At 41.3% G+C, this 23,772-nt stretch overlaps 1 protein-coding gene across 2 annotated transcripts in view; it reads left to right on the forward strand.

Annotated features, from left to right (window-relative positions):
- The window catches only part of LOC117433256 (all-trans-retinol 13,14-reductase-like), a 69,169-nt gene extending 45,791 nt beyond the window's left edge, over nt 1-23,378 (forward strand). For both annotated transcript variants that reach the window (XM_059006620.1, XM_059006621.1), the window contains 5 exons: nt 11,923-12,061; nt 18,873-18,982; nt 19,486-19,652; nt 21,474-21,633; nt 22,849-23,378. In XM_059006620.1, coding sequence (XP_058862603.1) covers nt 11,923-12,061; nt 18,873-18,982; nt 19,486-19,652; nt 21,474-21,633; nt 22,849-22,994 — 722 coding nt within the window. In that variant the 3' untranslated portion in view covers nt 22,995-23,378. The remainder of the gene's footprint in view (nt 1-11,922; nt 12,062-18,872; nt 18,983-19,485; nt 19,653-21,473; nt 21,634-22,848) is intronic.
- Nucleotides 23,379-23,772: the final 394 nt, after the last annotated feature.

Genomic DNA, 23,772 nt, shown 5'->3' on the forward strand with positions numbered 1-23,772 from the left:
GACAGCATGGCCAGTAGCAGCCTGGCTACTGGCAACATTGCCACCTGTGGGCCCCTGGAAGCCTCCCTTCCCAGCCCGAGACTTTGGCCTGGACTGCTGGCTTTTTAAGGGGGGAGGTGGCCGTTGAGGCCATGTGTGCTGCGCACGAGGGGGGGCAATGTGCCCCGCCCCTGTGTGCTTATTATGTGTTGTATGTTGCGTGCGTGTGTTAAATGTTGGTGTATAGATTGGTACATGGGATATAAACGGGTCTGTGTTTCACGTGTATTTAAAAAGTGTAGATTTGTATTTAGGCACGAGGAGAGCACAAATCACTTCACGTGCTGGTTAAATGTAATATGTAAGCACGGGGTTGCACAGAATTAATTCACGTGCTGAGATTCAAGTGAATAATTAATTAGTAATTGAATCCCAGCACAACAGTATATATAGAGACACGTAGCATTCACTCGGGGTTGGGTGTTCGAGAGTGGAGAACGGGTGTGGAGAAGGAGAAACTAGAAAGTGAAAGAAAGTGAAAGAAAGCGTAAATATAAGTGTTTGTTCTCACCGTGTTTGTTTGTCTCCGTGCACCGTTTGTTAAGTGTTAGTTCGTTTTGTCTGTCTATTTATTTTGGCTTAAAGTGCCGTGTCCTGTTTTGTTTCAAACCTTTTATTTTCTGTTCTGTTTATTAAATGCTGAGCGCGATCACGCGCTCAGCCTCACCAAAACCCCAAGTCTCTGTTGTTTATTTCCTGGCTCTGGTCTGACGCCACCCACTCCGGCCGTCTTTGTGACAAGGGCGCAGTGTTGCAGCATTGGTGGCTGCGCGCCATCAGCTGTGGCTCTCTCAAGCCAGGCTGACGGAGAATAACAAGGCTGCTCTGCTGGACGCGCCCATCACGCCAGGGCATACATTCGGCCCTGCAGTGATCGATTTGTTGCTTCGGTCCAGAGCGGCAAGGGAAGCGACAAAGGCATTTAGTGACCTTGCCCCTAAGCCGGCACCACCGCCTAAGAAGCAGTGGTATCAGAGGCCACCGCCTCGGCCACAGTGGCAGCCTCAGGGCGGTCCACGGGGCTCTCCAGCGGTCACTGATAGGTCAAGCCGGGGACGCGGTAGGCAAAGGCGGTTCCAGTGCAATGCGCCTGATAAGAGACCGCAGGCACCTAAACCAAAGCAGCAGCCCTAGGGATTTGCTGCCACAGGCCCAGGGACCCTTCTCCAAAGCCCATCTGGAGTACTGGGGCCAGTGCACCCGCGATTCGTGGGTGCTCACCACTATACATCGGGGGTACTCCTTACAATTCAGCCATGGACCACCCCCCTTTTGGGGGGTGGTCCATACACTGGTCAAGGACCCCTGTGCCAACGACTCACTGGCTCAGGAGCTGAAGACCCTCCTGCAAAAGCAGGCTATTTGCATCTTACCACCCTCCGACATGGTCGGGGGGTTCTACTCCAAATACTTTCTGGTGCCCAAACGGGACGGCAGCCTCAGACCGATCCTCGATCTCAGACAGGTCAACCTGTATCTGAGCCGCAGGCGGTTCAAGATGTTGACCTTGCGACAGCTGTCGCAGTCCATCAGGCCGGGCGACTGGTTCACGACAGTGGACTTGCAGGACGCCTACTTCAACATTCCCATAAAACCAGGGCACCAGAAATATCTTCGGTTCGCCTTTCAAGGGAAAGGCTACGAGTTCCGTGTACTGTCGTTCGGCCTATCCCTAACGCCACGCGTTTTCACGAAATGCATGGACTCAACGGTATCAGAGTTCTAAACTACCTGGACGACTGGCTCATTTGTGCAGAGTCGCCAGGTCAGGCGCTGCAACACACAGAACTTGTCACCGATCACCTATCCAGACTAGGTCTGAAGGTGAATCATGCGAAAAGTCATCTGACACCAGCTCAAGTAGCGCGTTACTTGGGTTTGAGTCTGGACGCCCGATCCATGACAGCAGTGCTGTCGGACGACAGGGTGTCAAGCATATCAGCCTGCCTAGACCTATTCCAGTTAGGCAGAGCTTTACCAGTGGTGACATTCCAGAAACCTCTGGGCCTGATGGCAGCAGCTTCTCAATCCCTTCCCCTGGGCCTCCTGCATATGTGGCCCCTTCAGGCCTGGTTCAACAGGATGGTCCCTCACCCAATGCTGAACCGCAACCGTTTGGTGACAGTGTCCAGATATTGTCTCCGAACTCTCTCTTGGTGGAAACAACCGGCCAACCTACGCCTAGGCGTCAGGCTGGGAGCGGTCACAAAAAGAGAAGTCGTTACCACCGACACCGACACCTCCAACCATGGTTGGGGTGGGGTGTGGAACGGTCGGGGTGCACAAGGGGTTTGGTGGCCTCCGTGACTGGGCTGACACATAAATCTTCTAGAACTGCAAGTAGTGTTTCTCACTCTTCAGTTCTTTCTAGAGGAGATCAGGCAGAGACACGTGCTTCTCCGGACGGACAACACGACAGTGGTGGCTTACATCAACCACCAGGGTGGTACAAGATCACCCAGTCTCAACAAGGTGGTCAACAGGTTTCTGGTCTGGGCACACACCCATCTCCTCTCACTCCGAGCGGTACACCTACCTGGAGTGGTGAACATTGCCGCAGACCTCCTCTCGAGGCAGGTTCCGGGCGGCACAGATTGGAGACTCCATCCCGAGGTTGTCAGCCTCATATGGAAACGGTTTGGGAGTGCGGAGATCGACCTTTTTGCCTCCCAGGAGTCGACGCATTGCACCCTGTGGTTCTCCATAATGAGAGACGAAGGGTGTCTAGGGGTCGACGCATTGGCTCACCAATGGCCAGCGCACCCACTGTATGCGTTTCCGCCGATAGCTTTGCTACCTCTGTGTCTGGAGAAGATCAGACAGGACAGGGCCACGGTCCTACTAGTAGCACCTCACTGGCCCAAGAGAGCCTAGTTTGCCTCACTGATACAGCTCCTGTGCGGACAGCCTTGGCAGTTGCCCAGTCGCCTCGACCTGCTCAGCCAGGCACAGGGTGCTCTGTGGCATCACGACCCATTGAGCCTACAGCTCAGGGTTTGGCCCCTGAGCGGCTCCATTTGAGCCATCTGGGTTTGTCTAATAGGGTGATTGACACCCTACAGAACGCTAGGGCTGCCTCCACTCGTTCCCAGTATGGTTACAAGTGGGGCGTTTTTCAGACATGGTGTCTGTCGAAGGGAGAGGATCCCACAATGTGTCCAATGGCAGTGATCTTGCAGTTTTTGCAAGACCTGCTGGACGATGGGAAGAGCCCTTCTACCCTAAAGGTCTACCTGGCAGCTATTTCAGCTTGCCATGTGAAGATAGACTCAGTCTCCCCAGGAGCACATTTCCTGGCGGGACAGTTTTTGAAGGGAGCTAAGAGACTCTGTCCTCCAAGGAAGGACGTTGTTCCTCACTGGCGGTTGAATGTTGTGCTGAATGCACTAACGAAACCTCCTTTTGAGCCCATGCATTCTGCAGAGCTAAAGCTTTTGTCTTTTAAGACAGCTTTTTTGGTGGCAGTCACTTCTGCTAAGCGAGTAAGTGAGCTGCAGGCACTTTCCGTCGCAAAAGCCTGTTTATCTTTTGCGAAAGGCCGGTCACGGGTGACACTCCGGACCAACCCTGCGTTTTTGCCGAAGACTATTTCGGCTTTCCATGTCAATCAGTCGGTGGAGTTGGAGGCTTTTCACCCTCCTCCTTTTCAGTCCGACAGAGACAGAATGCTCCACATGCTATGCCCCGTCAGAGCGCTGGCATATTATGTGGAGAGGACAAGAAATTGGCGCCAGTCGGAGCAACTCTTAATTTTCTACGGTTCTCAGTCCCAAGGTCAGGCTCTGTCTAAACAGCGCCTGTCTAGGTGGCTAACGGAGACCGTAAAGATTGCGTATCAACTTGCAAAGTTGCCCCCGCCTGAGAAGATCACTGGCCATTCCACTAGAGGGCAGGCCACTTCTTGGGCAATGTTCCAGGGTGCATCTGTCATGGACATATGCAATGCAGCGGTGTGGGTGACCCCCCACACGTTCACGAGGTTCTACAGGATGAACATTGTGGATCCGCTGTGTCCTGGTTTTGGATCAAGAGTGTTGGGGGCTGCCTCGGTGGTCGTCCCCTCAACTACAGATTGATCGGTGAGTAACTTTGTCACCTTGGACTGCTAGCGCGGTTAGCTCATAGAGTCTTGTGCCTGTCCTCACGATGGTTAATATTTTGTACTTGAAAGAGAACGTTAGGTTATTATCATAACCCTGGTTCTCTGAAATAGAAATATTAACCATCAGTCTTCGTGGTCGCTGCAGAGCCGCGAGACTCGAAAGTAAAAAGAGAATTTGCAAATGGCTGCAATGTGCTTTTGTCGGGGCAACTCACATTGCATCATGCACTCTCGCAAGAGTTTGTTGGCATAATGCTTTTCAGTTCTTGGGTTCTTAAAGGGGAATAACCCATTAGTGATGGTTAATATTTCTATTTCAGAGAACCAGGGTTATGATAATAACCTAACGTTTTTTCCCCCCTTATTATTTATTTTTAAAAACACACAACTATATTATTCAGAGTAAAAATCATTCTTTTGTTAAACCCATTATTACAAGTATATGTGGCTTTACCAACATTATTCACCTTACTTTTTGGGGTTAAAATATTTTCTTTGACGCCGTTTTCTGATCGTGACGTCACCAAAATAACTTTTAAATCCTCAGAATGCCATAGGCTTCTAACATCATAAACTAGTTTTGAAACCAGAGTCTTGTAAATATGAAAATGACACACCCTGCTAAATCCAGGGTTCCGTTTCACAAAAGCAATTTGCGACAATAAGCACCTTACAAATAAAAACTTGGGTTTCATAAAGCTTTCTCAGGGCTGCGACATTGACGATTTTCACCAGAAACCTGCGACAGCCAGACAGCAGCCGTAAGTATCAATTTTCATCACAGATCCTATTAGAACTCACAGGTAGTGGACAAAAAAATGGAAACACCACTTAATAGGGCGTTGGGCCACTATGGTATCCCACTCTGTGAAGTTCTTGGCGGACCGTTTTTGATTAAACTGGCTGCTTGCAGGTTGAAATTTTGCAGTCAATTGATCTTCAGTTGCTCACCTGTTTTGCCTTGCACTTCAAATTAATGCACAGATATCACGATCCTGGAGTATGCGCTTCCGCCCACTGTTGCCCTTTGCTGATGATGTCTTTCCCTCGGAGTTCCATGCCGACATCACCTTAGAGACCGTTGCTCGTAAAATATCAGCAAGTTGAGCTGTCTTGGTCACTGAAGCGCCTGCCAAACGCGCCCCAACAATCACCCCTCTTTCAAAGTCACTAAGGTCTCCTCTTGCAGCCATGCTAGCCATAATTATAGGCAACCAGGCCTGTTCAGCATTTTTATACATGACCCTAAGCATGCTGGAATGTTATTTGCTTAATTAACGCATGAGACACACCTGTGTGGAAGCCCTTGCTTTCAATATACTTGGTGTCCCTCATTTACCCAGGTGTTTCCATTTTTTTGTCCACTACCTGTACAATAGTGCTCCATACTACTAGCCAAAACTACTAGTCAAATCCTCTTAATGCATATACAGAAGTACCAATTGCTAATCTTAGGGTGGTCAAACGTATTTTAGATTTAAACAGAAACTAATCGAAATTGAATTTTTATTAATCAGTTTTAACCTAACTTAAAGATATTTAAAACAAAAACTTTAAAAAAAAAAGAATTACTGTGCACACTGACCATTGAGTTTCAATAGTAAAAAAAAAATATATATATATATATATTGTGAGGGAAAAGGGCGCTGGCCCTTTAAGGAAATCTGACAGTGTAAAAACTACAGGTACCAGAATGCCCAGCACCGCAATATATAAGCCAGGGGTGTTGCCGTGGGGAGACAGCCCTGACTCTGCTGGGAGACTCGCTGCTATTGAAGCCTGTGAAAGGATTACCGGTACTGGAGAGAAGCAGTATTAGAGTGAGTAGTTTAAGCAACACGCGGCCCGAGCGGGACAGATCATTGTGTGTGTTTAATAGTAAAAGTTTGTGTAAGAACTGTGCTGTTTAAAACCACTGCTAGGTTCAAAATGTAACGACAGTATACTCCCGGTTTGGAGATAGACAAACAAGAAAGGAGACCATTGTGTGGTATAACCATTTATTATTGTTTACAAAGGACACTTGGGAAAAGGAGACCTTTGGGTGTTATAATCTTTTATTGTTGTTTACAACGAACACTTGGGAAGAAGGAAGCTTTGTATCAAACGATACCAGCCTATACTTGATTAGCATAGCAACAAATAGGCAAATTAACACGTCATGCCCTTAAACAGAAAGGGAACCAATCTACTCGGATCCTTGAGGAGGTCCAGAAGCATTTAAACTAGAAAGGAAGGGGAGAGAAAACAAAAAACCAGAAGGGAGACCACATCAAAACAAGGGCAACAACTCAGGTAAGACAGCTATTAAATGTATTTATCTTAATGCTAGAAGTCTCAGAAATAAAATGTTAGAACTTGAAGCTACTGCACTAACAAGTAACTACAATGTGATAGGTGTTACAGAAACTTGGTTCTGGTGATGGAGATGAATATAATATTAGTGGGTACACACTGTATAGGAAAGACAGGCAGGACAGAAGAGGCAGAGGGGTAGCGCTATACATAAGAAATAGTCTTGAAGCCCAGGTGTTAAATCTGGACAAAGAAAACAACGCCGAATCAATATGGTTCCGAATAATGGACAAAAATTCAAAGGGCATAATAATAGGAGCATGCTATAGACCGCCAAATTCAGATGCCAAGCAAAATAAACTGTTATACAATGACATTAGAAATGCATGTAGAAAAAGAGAACTAATGGGGGATTTTAACTTCCCCCGTATAAAATGGGAGAACCCGGTGGGGAGCACGGCGGACGAAATTGAAATGGTGGAAATGACAAATGACTGCTTCCTAACGCAATTTGTCAAGGCACCGACTAGAGGGGAAGCATGCCTTGATTTAGTCTTTTCAAATAACGAAGACAGAATAACAAAAACAGAGGTCAGAGAGCCATTGGCAAACTCAGACCACAACATGGTCTCATTTGAAGTGATATTTAAACCCCAAAAAGTAATGACTAAAGCTAAGGTTTACAATTTTGGAAAGCAAACTATGAAGGTATGAAACAGAGACTAACAGAAGTAGATTGGAGTAAAATAGAGAAAACATCCACAGAAAAAGGATGGCTGTTTTTTAAAAATGTAGTACTAGAGGCGCAAAACAATTATATCCCAAAGGTAGACAAATCTAAATCTAAAACAAAATGGCCAAAATGGTTTAATAGATTGACGGAGCTTGAGCAATTCTGCAAATAAGAATGGGCAAAAATTGCAGTTTCCAGATGTGCAAAGCTGGTAGAGACTTATCTAAATAGACTCATGGCTGTAGTTGCTGCCAAAGGTGCCTCTACCAAATATTGACTCAAGGGGGTGAATACTTATGCAATCAATTATTTTCTGTTTTATATTTGTAATTAATTTAGAACAATTTGTAGATTTTATTTTTCACTTTGACATTATGGACTTTTTTTGTGTTGATCAGTGGCAAAAACTCCTAATTAAATCCACTTTGATTCCATGTTGTAACACAATAAAATGTGGAAAAGTCCAAGGGGGGTGAATACTTTTGAGAGCTGCTGTACATTTCTTGGATCTATCAGTTTTTAATGGAGAAAATAACACACTTGAAACTACTATATTGCAAGCCACAAGAAAGAAATACACTATTACGGGCAAAAAGTAACCACCCACAGTCTTTGATATGGAATATACCCGTGGGTTAATTTTTACAGTTACGACGTAATTGCAGTACAGTAGGGTAGTATGAAACTAAATTCATTCGGGTGAGGGAGAAGTTCACACAGAGGTGCTATAGACTAAATGATATAGAAAGAGCATATTTAAGAGCTAAACATACAGATAGAAGTACTTTATTTGAAAGAAAAACTAAAACTGTGGACAACCATCGTCCACTGAGTATAACCCACAAGCGAGTGCAATCAAAAACATAATTTTAAAATACTGGCACATTTTGGCAAGTGACAAACAACTTAATATTTTCACTTTCTCGCCTTCTAGATTACGTTTAGACATGCACGCAATATCAGAGATAGGGTGGTACAAGCTGTACACTCACCACCATCTCTTACAAAGAATTAGCTTCCCTGTAAACTAGAAGGTAATTTTCGTTGTGGCTATTGTACACATTGTCCTAATACAATGGATATAAAAGCTTTTTACAATCCCCACTAAATATAAAATAAGAGGTTTTATCAACTGCAATACGACACATGTCGTTTATATGCTTAAATGCCCGTGTGGTTTTGTATATATAGGCAAAAAAGAGCCCTTAAAGTACGAATAGCCGAGCATAAAGCAGCTGTACGTAATAGAAATATGGATGTTGCTATTGCCCGACATTATGTTACAGCTAATCATGGCACGGCGTCTTCCTTAAAATTCTATGCTATAGAGATTAGTCTCTCAAGTAGAGGCGGGGACTTGATTAATAGATTAGATTACAACGACGTGAGTGCTATTTAAACACTGAATACTTTAGAACCGAGGGGACTTAATGAAGAACTTAGCTTAGCCTTGTTTCTCTAGTTTTCTCTACTTGTTATTGGTATATATAATACCATCTTTGAAGTAATCACCGTAATTATGTTGTTCCTTATAACAGGATTATTAGGGGCTTTTTGAATTTTAATGTATTCTTTTTTCTGTATTGTTTTTTGTTTTCCTTTTTTGATTTAAAATTTATATTTAATGTATGTTTATTATGCAAGTATTTACTGATTATTATTGAGTCATCTCAATATATCTGCCCTGTTGAAACCTGTATACACTGGGTTTTTGTAGACAATTAGATCACTAATACCCATATGGGAAGTCTTTCCAATTATGTGTAAATGACCAATGGTGTTTTTGCTAATTGAATCAAAGTTTATATGGGGCCTGTGTATACTAGTTTCTCCAGATTGCTCTGAGGAAGACGCTAGCAGCATCGAAACGTTAGCACCTCTGTATGGACTATAATAACTGTTTCACATACACTACCGGTCAAAAGTTTTAGAACACCTCAATTTTTCCAGTTTCTATTGAAATTTACGCAGTTTAATGTCTCAGTGTACTCTGAAATTAAAGCAAAGAACAAATAAACAATTGGAGATAAAAAAGAAATCATGGAATCGTTTTGTTTAACAAAATTTAATCTAAATTTTTGACTCATCAAAGTAGCCACCTTTTGCAGATATAACAGCCGAACACACTCGTGGCATTCTTTCTACAATGGAAATCAAATATTGTTCGGAAAGTTCTTCCCGACACTGTTGCAGAAGTTCCCACAAATGTGTTGCACTTGTAGGTTGCTTTGCTTTCACCCTTCTGTCCAGTTCATCCCAAACCAGCTCGATGGGGTTTAAGTCTGGAGACTGTGCTGGCCATTCCATGATTTGAAGCCTACCGTCTTGTTCTTTTCTTCTAAGGTAGTTCTGACATAGCCTGGAGGTATGTTTTGGGTCATTATCTTGCTGTAGGATGAACCCCTGACCAACTAGGCGTATACCAGAGGGTATTGCATGGCGCTGCAAAATGCTGTGGTAGCAGTTTTGGTTCAGGGTGCCACTCACTCTGTGCAAGTCGCCTACTCTGGATCCAGCAAAAGAGCCCCAGACCATCACGCTTCCTCCTCCATGTTTGACAGTTGGTGTCACACACCGAGGAACCATCCTTTCGCCTACTCGACGGCGTACAAAAACCCTGCGTGATGAACTGAAGATTTCAAATTTTGATTCATCGGTCCATAAGACCTTCTTCCAGTCTTCAGTAGTCCACTGGCAGTGCTTCATGGCCTAGGCAAGCCTCTTTTTCTTATTTTGCCATCTTAGCAATGGCTTTCTTACTGCCACTCAACCTGTCAAACCTGCAGCTCGAAGTCTTCTCTTCACAGTTGAAACTGAGACTTGCTTACTTTGACCAGTGTTAAGCTGTGCTTGAAGCTGTTGCCCTGTGAGCTGCCTATCACGCAAGCTGTTGACTCTCAGAAACTTGTCTTCTGATTCTGTTGTGGCTTTGGGTCTGCCAGACCTCTTCCTGTCAGAGTTTCCTCCAGTTTCCAAGTGCCTTTTGATGGTGTAGGAAACTGTACTCACTGACACCTTGGCTTTCTTTGCAATTTCTCTAAAGGAAAGACCTACACTTTTAAGGGTTATAATGGTCTGTCTGTCTTCCTTTGTTAATTGCCTTTTTCTCGCCATTATGAGAGCAATATATTACTTCCTGCAGTACAATACTGTCCAAATAATGCTTAAGAGGGTGTAGTAACACAGTCTGTTCCAACACTGCTTTTATACAGACAGAGGGTTTGTAAGTAATCAACAAAATTGTTAGCATCAACTTTCAAGGCTTAATTTACTTCCATTGCTGCAGAACAGCTGTAAGTTGTTAACCCATTACTTGTTCCCTGAAAAAAGGCCTTTTTGTATAACTCTGAAATGTACATTATTTTTCAGTTTTTGGTAACCTAAACTTTTTTTTACCGCTTACCTTTGTACCATTTCAGGTTATTCACTGGACTTGAACTGCTTAAATTTCAATAAAAACTGGAAAAATGGGGGTGTTCTAAAACTTTTGACCGGTAGTGTATATATTCAAATAAAAAAATAATGCTGCATTTTGTAATCTGTGCAATTTTTATTAGATAAAGAAATTTTCCATAGATGGTTCTCAAAAACCATTTTTGTTCCCTGCTGTGAATGAGCACCTGTATATGCAGGAAAAGGTTTTAATTCTGTTAATATTGAAGCCATCTCATATGCAAAAATGTCTATGTTAAATGCTGTCATTCGATACCCTGGGAGTACAAACAGCAGTTTCGTTTGGGCAAATTGTGATATTTGCTGATCGCTTTGCCAGTGGAGATATTGGGAGACAGTGGGTAAGATAATAATTATAATAATAATGCATTTTATTAACAAGTTGTGTAACATAACTATCTATTTTCATTATGATAACAAAAGACATGTTTACTTACATTGGGTTAAAGGCAGCAGGAAGAGCTTCTCTCTGCTCTAGTAAGGTACTGCACGCAGGCAATAAAAATGTGCATTATAAATATCATATGGGAGATACTGAACTTGAAGAAGGAATCTATGAAAAAGACCTAGGAGTTTATGTCGACTCAGAAATGTTAGACAATGTGGGGAAGCTATAAAAAAGGCCAACAAGATGCTCAGATATATTGTGAGAAGTGTTGAATTTAAATCAAGGGAAGTAATTTTAAGTTCTGGTCACCTCGTTACAAAAAGGATATTGCTGCTCTAGAAAGAGTGCAAAGAAGAGCAACCAGAATTATCCCAGGTTTAAAAGGCATGTCATATAAAGGCAGGCTAAAATAATTGAATCTATTCAGTCTTGAACAAAGAAGACTACGCGGTGATCTGATTCAAACATTCAAAATCCTAAAAGGTATAGACAATGTCGACCCAGGGGACTTTTTTGACCTGAAAAAAGAAACAAGGACCAGGGGTCACAAATGGAGATTAGATAAAGGGGCATTCAGAACAGAAAAGAGGAGGCACTTTTCTACACAGAGAATTGTGAGGGTCTGGAACCAACTCCCCAGTAATGTTGTTGAAGCTGACACCCTGGGATCCTTCAAGAAGCTGCTTGATGAGATTCTGGGATCAATAAGCTACTAACAACCAAACAAGCAAGATGGGCTGAATGGCCTCCTCTCGTTTGTAAACTTTCTTATGTTCTTATACCTCTGAATTGAGATACATCAGGAATTGACTGTTTTTGATACTGCACAGAGTCCCTTTCAAAAGTGCGAACCAATGTTTTAACACATTTTTACCCATTTGTTCGCCAAGTGGTAATTTTGTTGTTTTTTAGCTATTCAGTCCCAGCTCAGCATGGTGAAACATGGAGAAGCAGGATTTAGTGTATTTATTGGGCTAAATGGCACAAAGGAAGAACTGGGATTGACCGCGACTAATTACTGGATTTATCCAGAAAATAACCTTGACGAACTGTGAGTTGAATTTCGTTCCAAATGTCCTGTGTAATCAGTAATGGAGTTTTAATGAGTCAATGAAGAAACTACAGTGTGTACCAATTTGTCTTGCACTCAGTATGTCAGTTTGCTGTAGTGTGTTTAACAGCTGTAGCTAAACCCTTAATATCTATATTGTGACCATCGGGTAACAGCTCACTAGGTTTACGCAGTGGGCTGCCTGTGTTATTAATATTAAAAGGTTATGAAATCTGGCTGTGTGTGTTTTCTATGCGTCATTGTGACGGAGTACACCCCACCTCTATGTATGTATGTGTGTGTATATATATACAGACGTGCTCAAATTTGTTGGTACCCTTACAGCTCATTGAAATAATGCTTCATTCCTCCTGAAAAGTGATTAAATTAAAAGCTATTTTATCATGTATACTTGCATGCCTTTGGTATGTCATAGAATAAAGCAAAGAAGCTGTGAAAAGAGATGAATTATTGCTTATTCTACAAAGATATTTTGAAATGGCCTGGACACATTTGTTGGTACCCCTTAGAAAAGATAATAAATAATTGGATTATAGTGATATTTCAAACTAATTAGTTTCTTTAATTAGTATCACACATGTCTCCAATCTTGTAATCAGTCATTCAGCCTATTTAAATGGAGAAAAGTAGTCACTGTGCTGTTTGGTATCATTGTGTGCACCACACTGAACATGGACCAGAGAAAGCAAAGGAGAGAGTTGTCTGAGGAGATCAGAAAGAAAATAATAGACAAGCATGGTAAAGGTAAAGGCTACAAGACCATCTCCAAGCAGCTTGATGTTCCTGTGACAACAGTTGCAAATATTATTAAAAAGTTTAAGGTCCATGGAACTGTAGCCAACCTCCCTGGGCGCGGCCGCAAGAGGAAAATCGGCCCCAGAGTGAACAGAAGGATAGTGCGAATGGTAGAAAAAGAACCAAGGATAACTGCCAAAGAGATACAAGCTGAACTCCAAGGTGAAAGTACGTCAGTTTCTGATCGCACCATCGGTCGCTTTTTGAGCGAAAGTGGGCTCCATGGAAGAAGACCCAGGAGGACTCCACTTTTGAAAGAAAAACATAAAAAAGCCAGACTGGAATTTGCTAAAATGCATATTGACAAGCCACAATCCTTCTGGGAGAATGTCCTTTGGACAGATGAGTCAAAACTGGAGCTTTTTGGCAAGTCACATCAGCTCTATGTTCACAGACAAAAAAATGAAGCTTTCAAAGAAAAGAACACCATACCTACATTGAAACATGGAGGAGGCTCGGTTATGTTTTGGGGCTGCTTTGCTGCGCCTGGCACAGGGTGCCTTGAATCTGTGCAGGGCACAATGAAATCTCAAGACTATCAAGGCATTCTGGAGCGAAACGTACTGCCCAGTGTCAGAAAGCTCTGTCTCAGTCGCAGGTCATGGGTCCTCTAACAGGTTAATGACCCAAAACACACAGCTAAAAGCACCCAAGAATGGATAAGAACAAAACATTGGACTATTCTGAAGTGGCCTTCTATGAGTCCTGATCTGAATCCTATCGAACATCTATGGAAAGAGCTGAAACTTGCAGTCTGGAGAAGACACCCATCAAACCTGAGACAGCTGGAGCAGTTTGCTCAGGAAGAGTGGGCCAAACTACCTGTTAACAGGTGCAGAAATCTCATTGAGAGCTACAGAAAATGTTTGATTGCAGTGATTGCCTCTAAAGGTTGTGCAACAAAATATTAGGTTAGCGGTCCCATCATTTTTGTCCGTGCCATTTTCATTTGTTTTATTATTTACAATATTATGTTGAATAAAAAATCAAAAGCAAAGTCTGATTTCTATTAAATATGGAATAAACAATGGTGGATGCCAATTACTTTTGTCAGTTTCAAGTTATTTCAGAGAAAATTGTGCATTCTTTGTTTTTTGTGTAGGGGTACCAACAAATTTGAGCACGTCTGTATATATAGCTCTGGAAAAAATAAAGAGACCACTGCAAAATTATCAGTTTCTCTGGTTTTACTATTTATAGGCATGTGTTTGGGTAAAATGAACATTTTTTGTTTTATTCTATAAACTACTGACAACATTTCTTCCAAATTCCAAATAAAAATATTGTCATTTAGGGCATTTATTTACAGAAAATGACAACTGGTCAAAATAACAAAAAAGATGCAGTGTTGTCAGACCTCCAATAATGCAACGAAAATAAGTTCATATTCATTTTTAAACAACACAATACTAATGTTTTAACTTAGGAAGAGTTCAGAAATCAATATTTGGTGGAATAACCCTGATTTTCAAGCACAGCTTTCATGCATCTTGGCATGCTCTCCACCAGTCTTTCACATTGATGTTGGGTGACTTTATGCCACTCCTGGTGCAAAAATTCAAGCAGCTCGGCTTTGTTTGATGGCTTGTGACCATCCATCTTCCTCTTGATCACATTCCAGAGGTTTTCAATGGGGTTCAGGTCTGGAGATTGGGCTGGCCATGACAGGGTCTTGATCTGGTGGTCCTCCATCCACACCTTGATTGACCTGGCTGTGTGGCATGGAGCATTGTCCTGCTGGAAAAACCAATCCTCAGAGTTGGGGAACATTGTCAGAGCAGAAGGAAGCAAGTTTTCTTCCAGGACAACCTTGTACTTGGCTTGATTCATGCCAAAGCTGCCCGATTCCTGCCTTGCTGAAGCACCCCCAGATGAGTCCAATTTTCAGCTTTGCCCAACACCTGGTCGTCTGATGGTTAGATGGAGACCTGGAGAGGCCTACAAGCCACAGTGTCTCGCACCCACTGTGAAATGTGGTGGAGGATCGGTGATGATCTGGGGGTGCTTCAGCAAGGCAGGAATCGGGCAGCTTTGGCAAGAATCAAGCCAAGTACAAGGTTGTCCTGGAAGAAAACTTGCTTCCTTCTGCTCTGACAATGTGAAAGACTGGTGGAGAGCATGCCAAGATGCATGAAAGCTGTGCTTGAAAATCAGGGTTGTTCCACCAAATATTGATTTCTGAACTCTTCCTAAGTTAAAACATTAGTATTGTGTTGTTTAAAACTGAATATGAACTTATTTTCTGTGCATTATTCGAGGTCTGGCAACACTGCATCTTTTTTGTTATTTTGACCAGTTGTTATTTTCTGCAAATAAATGCTCTAAATGACAATATTTTTATTTGGAATTTGGGAGAAATGTTGTCAGTAGTTTATAGAATAAAACAAAAATGTTCATTTTACCCAAACACATACCTATAAATAGTAAAACCGAGAAACTGATAATTTTGCAGTGGTCTCTTAATTTTTTCCAGAGCTGTATATATATGTATGTATATATATATATATATATATATATATATATATATATATATATATACACACACACTGTATATATATATATATATATATATATATATATATATATATATATATATATATATATGCATTTTGTATTATTATTGTTTTGTAAAGGTATGACGGGCGAAAAGCCAGTCCTCTGTTACTGTTTTATTGGTTTAAGTACTCTCGTGAAAATGCATGGCCGTCAGCTAATGAGTATTGAATTGGCTGCTCGGAGAGGGAAGAGAGGAGTTCCATAGATTATTATTATTATTATTTATTTCTTAGCAGACACCCTTATCCAGGGCGACTTACAATCGTAAGCAAATATAGATACACAAAGAGACTGATGAAAACAATTGCTACCTACCTGCGTACTTACCTACTTTCTTACCTGCCTACCCACCTCCCATCCCACTTCCTAACACTATATGTGGCAGGTTGGCTTGTAGAATGACCTCAGACTCGGAAATGAATGCAACAACACGACCTCTGTGGGTGACTGAGACGCGGCTGCATTCAGGATTTTTATTAAATAATAAACACTTTTCAATAATCAAACAAAACACAAAGAAACACAATACAAGTACCCTTCAGGAAGGTGGAAAGGGAGGTGGGTAGCACGTAGGTAAGTAGGTAGGTAGATAAGTAGACGGTAGGTAGCAATTGTTTTCATCAGTCTCTTTGTGTATCTCTGGAACTCCTCTCTTCTCCCTCTGCGAGCAGCTGATGTCCCCTTTATATATGTGACCATCTTCTAATCAACAAATCATTCAATTAATCTGGAGCTGGCCACAAATACACAGGTTTAATAATCTGCGTGGCCAACAGCCAATTCAATATAGCTGACAGCCGCGCATTTTCACGAGAGTACTTAAACCAATAAAACATACTAGAGGACAGGCTTTTTGCCCGTCATACCGTTACAAAGCAATAATAAGAATACAAAATACATTTTAAAAAATATATATATATATATATATATATATATATTATATATATATATATATATATATATATATATATATATATATATATATATATATATATATATACAGTACTGTGCAAAAGTTTTAGGCAGGTGTGAAAAAATGCTGTAAAGTAAGAATGCTTTTAAAAATAAACATGTTAATAGTTTATGTTTATCAATTAACAAAATGCAAAGTGAGTGAACAGAAGAAAAATCTACATCAAATCAATATTTGGTGTGACCACCCTTTGCCTTCAAAACAGCATCAATTCTTCTAGGTACACTTGCACACAGTTTTTGAAGGAACTCGGCAGGTAGGTTGGCCCAAACATCTTGGAGAACTAACCACAGTTCTTCTGTGGATTTAGGCAGCCTCAGTTGCTTCTCTCTCTTCATGAAATCTCAGACAGACTCGATGATGTTGAGATCAGGGCTCTGTGGGGGCCATACCATCACTTCCAGGACTCCTTGTTCTTCTTTACGCTGAAGATAGTTCTTAATGACTTTCGCTGTATGTTTGGGGTCGTTGTCATGCTGCAGAATAAATTTGGGACCAATCAGATGCCTCCCTGATGGTATTGCATGATGGATAAGTATCTGCCTGTACTTCTCAGCATTGAGGAGACCATTCATTCTGACCAAATCCCCAACTCCATTTGCAGAAATGCAGCCCCAAACTTGCAAGGAACCTCCACCATGCTTCACTGTTGCCTGCAGACACTCATTCGTGTACCGCTCTCCAGCCTTCGGCGAACAAACTGCCTTCTTTTACAGCCAAATATTTCAAATTTTGACTCATAAGTCCAGAGCATCTGCTGCCATTTTTCTGCACCCCAGTTCCTGTGTTTTCGTGCATAGTTGAGTCGCTTGGCCTTGTTTCCACGTCGGAGGTATGGCTTTTTGGCTGCAAGTCTTCCATGAAGGCCACTTCTGACCAGACTTCTCTGGACAGTAGATGGGTGTACCAGGGTCCCACTGTTTTCTGCCAATTCTCAGCTGATGGCACTGCTGGACATCTTCCGATTGCGAAGGGAACTAAGAATGAGGTGTCTTTCATTTGCTGCAGTAAGTTTCCTTGGCCGACCACTGCGTCTACGGTCCTCAACGTTGCCCGCTTCTTTGTGCTTCTTCAAAAGAGCTTGGACAGCACATCTGGAAACCCCTGTCTGCCTTGAAATTTCTGCCTGGGAGAGACCTTGCTGATGCAGTATAATTACCTTGTGTCTTGTTGCTGTGCTCAGTCTTGCCATGGTGTATGACTTTTGACAGTAAACTGTCTTCAGCAACCTCACCTTGTTAGCTGAGTTTGGCTGTTCCTCACCCAGTTTTATTCCTCCTTGTCACAAAGACGGCCAGAGTGGGTGGCGTCAGACCAGAAAGGAATTCAAACACAGAGACGGTGGTGATGATGAGCTGAGTGCAATGGCTGCACTCAGCGTTTATTAACAAATAAAAGGTTTGAACAATGGAATACAAAACAGGACACGGCACTATAGCCAAAATAAAGAGACAGACAAAACGGACTAACACTAAACAAACGGTGCACGGAGACAAACAAACACGGTGAGAACAAACACTTATCTTTACGATCTTTCACTACTACTTATTCCTCTCTCTCTCACCCGTTCTCCTCTTCCGAACACCCAACCCCGACTGAATGAAAATGTGCATCTATATATACTGTTGTGCTGGGATTCAATTACTAATTAATTATTCACTTGAATCCCAGCACGTGAATTAATTCTGTGCAACCCCGTGCTCGCATATTATATTTTAAATGCACGTGCGTGATGTGCAATCCCGTGCCTAAATACAAATATACAATTTAAACACACGTGAAACACAGACCTGTTTATATCCCGTGTACCAATCTATACACCAACATTAACATACGCACGCATACATACAACATAGAACACACAAATGCACACAGGGGCGGGGCACTTTGCCACACTCCTACACAGCTGTTTCTGTTTCAGTTAATGATTGTGTTTCAACCTACATATTGAAGTGATGATCATTAGCACCTTTTTGGTATAATTGTTTAATCATACACCTGACTATATGCCTACAAAATCCCTGACTTTGTGCAAGTGTACCTAGAAGAATTGATGCTGTTTTGAAGGCAAAGGGTGGTCACACCAAATATGGATTTGATTTAGATTTTTCTTCTGTTCACTCACTTTGCATTTAGTTAATTGATAAATATAATCTATTAACATGTCTACTTTTGAAAGGATTCTTACTTTACAGCATTTTTTCACACCTGCCTAAAACTTTTGCACAGTACTATATATATATATATATATATATATATATATATATATATAATATATATATGCATACATACATAGGGACGGGGTGTATCCCAGCACTGATTTTGCTGATTTTGAATTTTTTGGTCAATAAACAATATTTATTTTATAGTCTTTCTTTCAAAGTCAACTGTCTATATACTTTTTTGTGGGTTTTTTTGGATACCATTTGCAATATTGTAGCAAAATTCTTCTTCTTTCTTTACTAGGGTGGAAAACTATTTGAATTCCTCAAAGGAAGATGCTGTCAAATTAGCTCCAGTGGTTTATATTGCATCCCCTTCTGCCAAAGACCCTACATGTGAAGAAAGAAACCCAGGTAATAATCTTACAGTGATCTGATTCAAGAATTCAAAAATCCTAAAAGGTATAGACAATGTCGACCCAGGGGACTTTTTCGACCTGATGAAAGAAACAAGGACCAGGGGTCACAAATGGAGATTAGATAAAGGGGCATTCAGAACAGAAAATAGGAGGCACTTTTTTACACAGAGAATTGTGAGGGTCTGGAACCAACTCCCCAGTAATGTTGTTGAAGCTGACACCCTGGGATCCTTCAAGAAGCTGCTTGATGAGATTCTGGGATCAATAAGCTACTAACAACCAAAACGAGCAAGATGGGCCGAATGGCCTTGTCTCATTTGTAAACTTTCTTATGTTCTTATGTCTTCTGTTGTATTTCTTTTGGAACGATTCTACACATTTGTTTCATGCTTTTAAATACAGATTTCTCAATGCATTGATTTATTGTCGATTTTATTACCTGTCTGATATTCAAGTAGGAAATTGATATTTGTTTCCTTGTTTTCCTGCTGTATTCAGGCAAGTCTACGCTCTCTCTTATAACATTCACCCGCTATGAGTGGTTTGAAGACTGGAAGGATGAGCGGGTCAGCAACAGAGGAGAGGAGTATAAAAACCTTAAAGAATCTTTTGTCAAAAACCTAGTTGATGCAGCTATTGAAATATTTCCACGGATTAAAGGCAAGGTACTGTATGAATTATGTATCTGCTTTTTATTAAAACACAATGACACAGAAAAATAAATGTGCTTAAAAGCAGTCTTGAAAATCTTATGAACATAATGGGGGCTTTTTCAAAAAAGTTACATTCTGTATTCTTTGTGCTTCTGTTGTGGTGTTACTGTGACGGGGTGCCCACACCTTGTGTAAATTTATTTATTTATGTATTTTCATTTCTATTATCATTGTTGTTATCATTATAATATTGTGTTTGTGTGCAGGCGGACGAAAGCCATCCGACATTATTATTTATTATTTGAGACCGGCAAAAAGACGGTCTTATGATATGTAGTTGGCAAAATCTTGTGGGAATGTGGCTGGAGCCTTAAAAAGGTAATTTATTTGATTACTAGGTAATTACTGCTCCAGCCACATGCTCATTAAAGAGAGAGTTTAGAGGAGTAGAGAATGGGAGTGAGGAGGTAAAAGCAAATAAATAGAAACAAAACAAATGCTATACGAGCTGGCACAAAACCAGCACGATACTTGTTTTCTGTTAAAGTTATAATTTTGTATGTTTTGTTTTGTCCAACAAGCTGTTTTCTTTTGAGGAAGCTGGTAGTCAACGAGGTGCAAAAGCAGGAGGAGAGGATGAGGTGTATAAAGGCCATTTCCCAGGCCAAGCAGGGAGAATGGATGAGATGGGAGAGTGTGGAACAACGCAAGATTGGCTGGCAAGACCTATGGTCAATGGAACAGAGCAGGATCAGTTTCCTCATCAGGTCAACATATGATGTTCTCCCATCACTACAGAACCTGAACCTCTGGACAATTGGAAGCTGCTAGAGACTGGAAAATGCTGGCAGATGTTGGTCAGTGGCTTATTTTTCCACCTGAGATTGCCACCACTAACCTTCGACCAGATATTGTCTTGTGGTCTGGATCAGCACGCCTTGTCCACCTGGTAGAGTTAACAGTGCCATGGGAGGAAGCTGTAGATGAGGCGTATGAGAGGAAGAAACTGCGGTATGCTCAACTAGCCACTGAAGCGGAACAGCGAGGATGGAGAGTCCGGGTTTACCCAGTGGAAGTGGGTTGTCGAGGATTTGTGGCACACTCTACATCCCGGTTTCTCAGAGACGTCGGATTCAGTGGCCAAGTGAAGAACTTATCTGAAGCAGCAGAGAGGAGCAGCAACTGGCTGTGGTTGAGACGGAAAGATTCTGGCTGGGGATCTCAAGCACAATAGAAAGAAAGAAACACTGATGTGTGTGCTGATGCGCCAGGGAGGCAAAATAAGCTGATCCCTGGAGCCAGCATTACACTTCAGCCATTAACACCAGACAGAAGGATATCTACATCATCATATGGAAGGAAACGTAAATGGATGGAGACACATATGGATCACATTAGTTTACTGTAAAGCTACATCTTAGTTGGTGCTTATCTTGGCGAGAGCCGAGTTCAAATCAGCATGAAGTTTTAACATCTACTCTCGTGTAATGGAAATCACAAAGTGTTTTTGTTTTTGTATAAATCTTTCATTTATTGAATACGAGCACAGCAGTGCAATCTTGCCCCGTACATTTTGTGTTTTGGTTTAATTTACCTGGTCTGAAGTCACCCCTGCAGCCATCTCTGCCACAGTTACTCATCAGATTGCTGAGGCGGTACATTCAGAAATACTTCAGTTGATGGTGTCATGTATTTGTAGTATATAAATGTATTTGTAGTATATAATCTATTTCACTTTGTGTGCATGTATGGTATATGGTTTAATTCAATTCTGATGCTCCTACATTGACATTTATATACCAGTGTTTTCTCTTTTCTGCCTTTTGTCATTAGATTGAGCTGGTAGAAGCTGGGACGCCTGTTACCAATCAGTACTACATAGCAGCTTCCCGAGGTGAAATCTATGGTTGTGATCATAACAGATCCCGGTTCAATCCAGAGACCAGTGCTGCCATCCGATCCCAGACCCCAGTAAAGAATCTCTTCTTGACAGGTAAAGCATTTTGAATTGGCCGTATTTACTAAGTTTATATGCACAAGGAATCAATACTTGTGTAACTGATTCTTTTGATTACAAAAACAAATGTGCAGTTTACATGCAGGGCACAGAGGATTTTGGAGCCGTGTCCTCAATAGATGGCTTGAATCTGATTAGATTAGATTATGTATATAAAGGGGGCAAATTATAAAATACACACAGAGTTGGAATCTATACTGACCATCGAAGGGGTTGAGTAAAAGGGTCTCAACATGGGTCAAGTTAGTGTACACGCTGCAGTTCAGTTTACTATTACCAACTATCAAAACAGGAAAGGCGACTGTGGCAAAGTGGTGATTGATTACAGGTACGTGCAGTGCAGAGTGGAAACAAGAATACACAGACAATGATTTTTCAGGTGCAACAGTGTTTATTGATTTATTATACAATGTCCAGTTATAAATTATACACGTAACACAGAACACAAAACACAGTGTTTATTTTAGTGCGTGAAACTAGTGCTCGTGGTGAAAAGACAGTGAAAAAGGGAAGTGCTGGTGTCCGGGTTTATTGATAGCCTGTGGCTGCAGCTCCGCATAGTGTTTAGTAGTCTTGAAAAACAAAACAAAAACAGTTTTTACTCGACACTACAAAACAAACACAACACAACATAACATTTCCCACAGCGGTCTCCTTCAAGGTTGTTCTAACCATTTACAAAGGAACAGATCACTTACAGTATGTCCCCTATTTATACCCTCACTCATGACCTCTAGGTTAACGAGCACATCCGCTCCTCCAATCCTCAGATGCCACACCGTTTACCGTCCGGGTCACTGAGTTTGGGTACCCTAGCTCCGCCCCTTTCCTAAATGACCGACTTCCACCTACCCTAAGGAATAAATTGTCATGCCATTTAGTTGAGGGTACTCTGTTCCTTTTACACAGTGCCCTCACAGGTCGAGAGGGAGATCTAACACCAAGCACTATTCGATCTCTTTCACAACGACCATCAGTTATTATGGACCTCAGTGTTGTATAACATGTGAATATACAGTCTGTATAGAATGATTGTATCTATCATCTCTGTCTTCTAAATGAGGTATTAATTCAAATGGGGCATGAGTTAATAGTCATATGGTGAGCTAGTTTGACAGAGGGTTATTGCTGTGTCTGTTTAAAGTTGTAGGTGGTTTATTTACTGTATTTGCGGTGGTGTTTCTGTTCCAGGGCAGGATGTTTTCCTGTGTGGATTTGCAGGGGCCCTTGCAGGTGCTCTGACCTGTGGCTCTGCCGTTCTGGGACGCAACTTGCACTTGGACCTGTTGCGTCTGAAGATACGACTGAAGACTACAAATTCCAAGAAAAACAGTTAAAAGGAACTCCCATAAAAAAACATACTCTTCTCTCTATATGCCTTATTGCTAATGATATTCATTTCACACCCCTTTACACACTTCTTTTGCACTATAGTCCGATTGTCTATTCAGAGATATCAAGATGTTTTGTAATCAACAAGGCTAAATAAGGTGAAATGGTTTTAAAAGCACTTTATATAATAAAGCTTTTTTTTTTTAATGATGATTTGTAAAAATAGTCTAATGCGTTAAGCCTCACCTGATTTTCCTAACAATCATGTTTTATAGTTATTCATCTAAAGGCAGCTTGCTAGATTCACAAAGCTATATAAACTGCTATTAATGTACATTAGAAACAAGTTTGTTACTAGACAAGCCACTGAAATAAAGGTCTGGGTTGTTTATTTCTGGTTTGTTAACTTTATTGTGTGTGTGTGTGTGTGTGTGTGTGTGTGTGTGTGTATTGTTATTGAAATTTTGAATAAATGGTTTTGACACTAATTCAGTGACACAACATACAAACCAGTTCTTACAGATGTTAATAATAAATGGGGTTGATTTGATCAAACTATACCCAGATGGAATAAGAGACATCTGGATATTATTGGAGATTTTATTGCATTCTTATATGAATGGTGGAACAAATTTCTCTCTTTTAATTTTACGTATTGATCACTTGTACATACATATATATATATATATATATATATATATATATATATATATATATATATATATATATATATATATATATATATATATTTGTAGTAAATACCGCTAATCTGTATTAATTCTG

The sequence above is a fragment of the Acipenser ruthenus genome, chromosome 33 (assembly GCF_902713425.1).
Source record: "Acipenser ruthenus chromosome 33, fAciRut3.2 maternal haplotype, whole genome shotgun sequence".
In the NCBI taxonomy this organism is placed as follows: Eukaryota; Metazoa; Chordata; class Actinopteri; order Acipenseriformes; family Acipenseridae; genus Acipenser; species Acipenser ruthenus.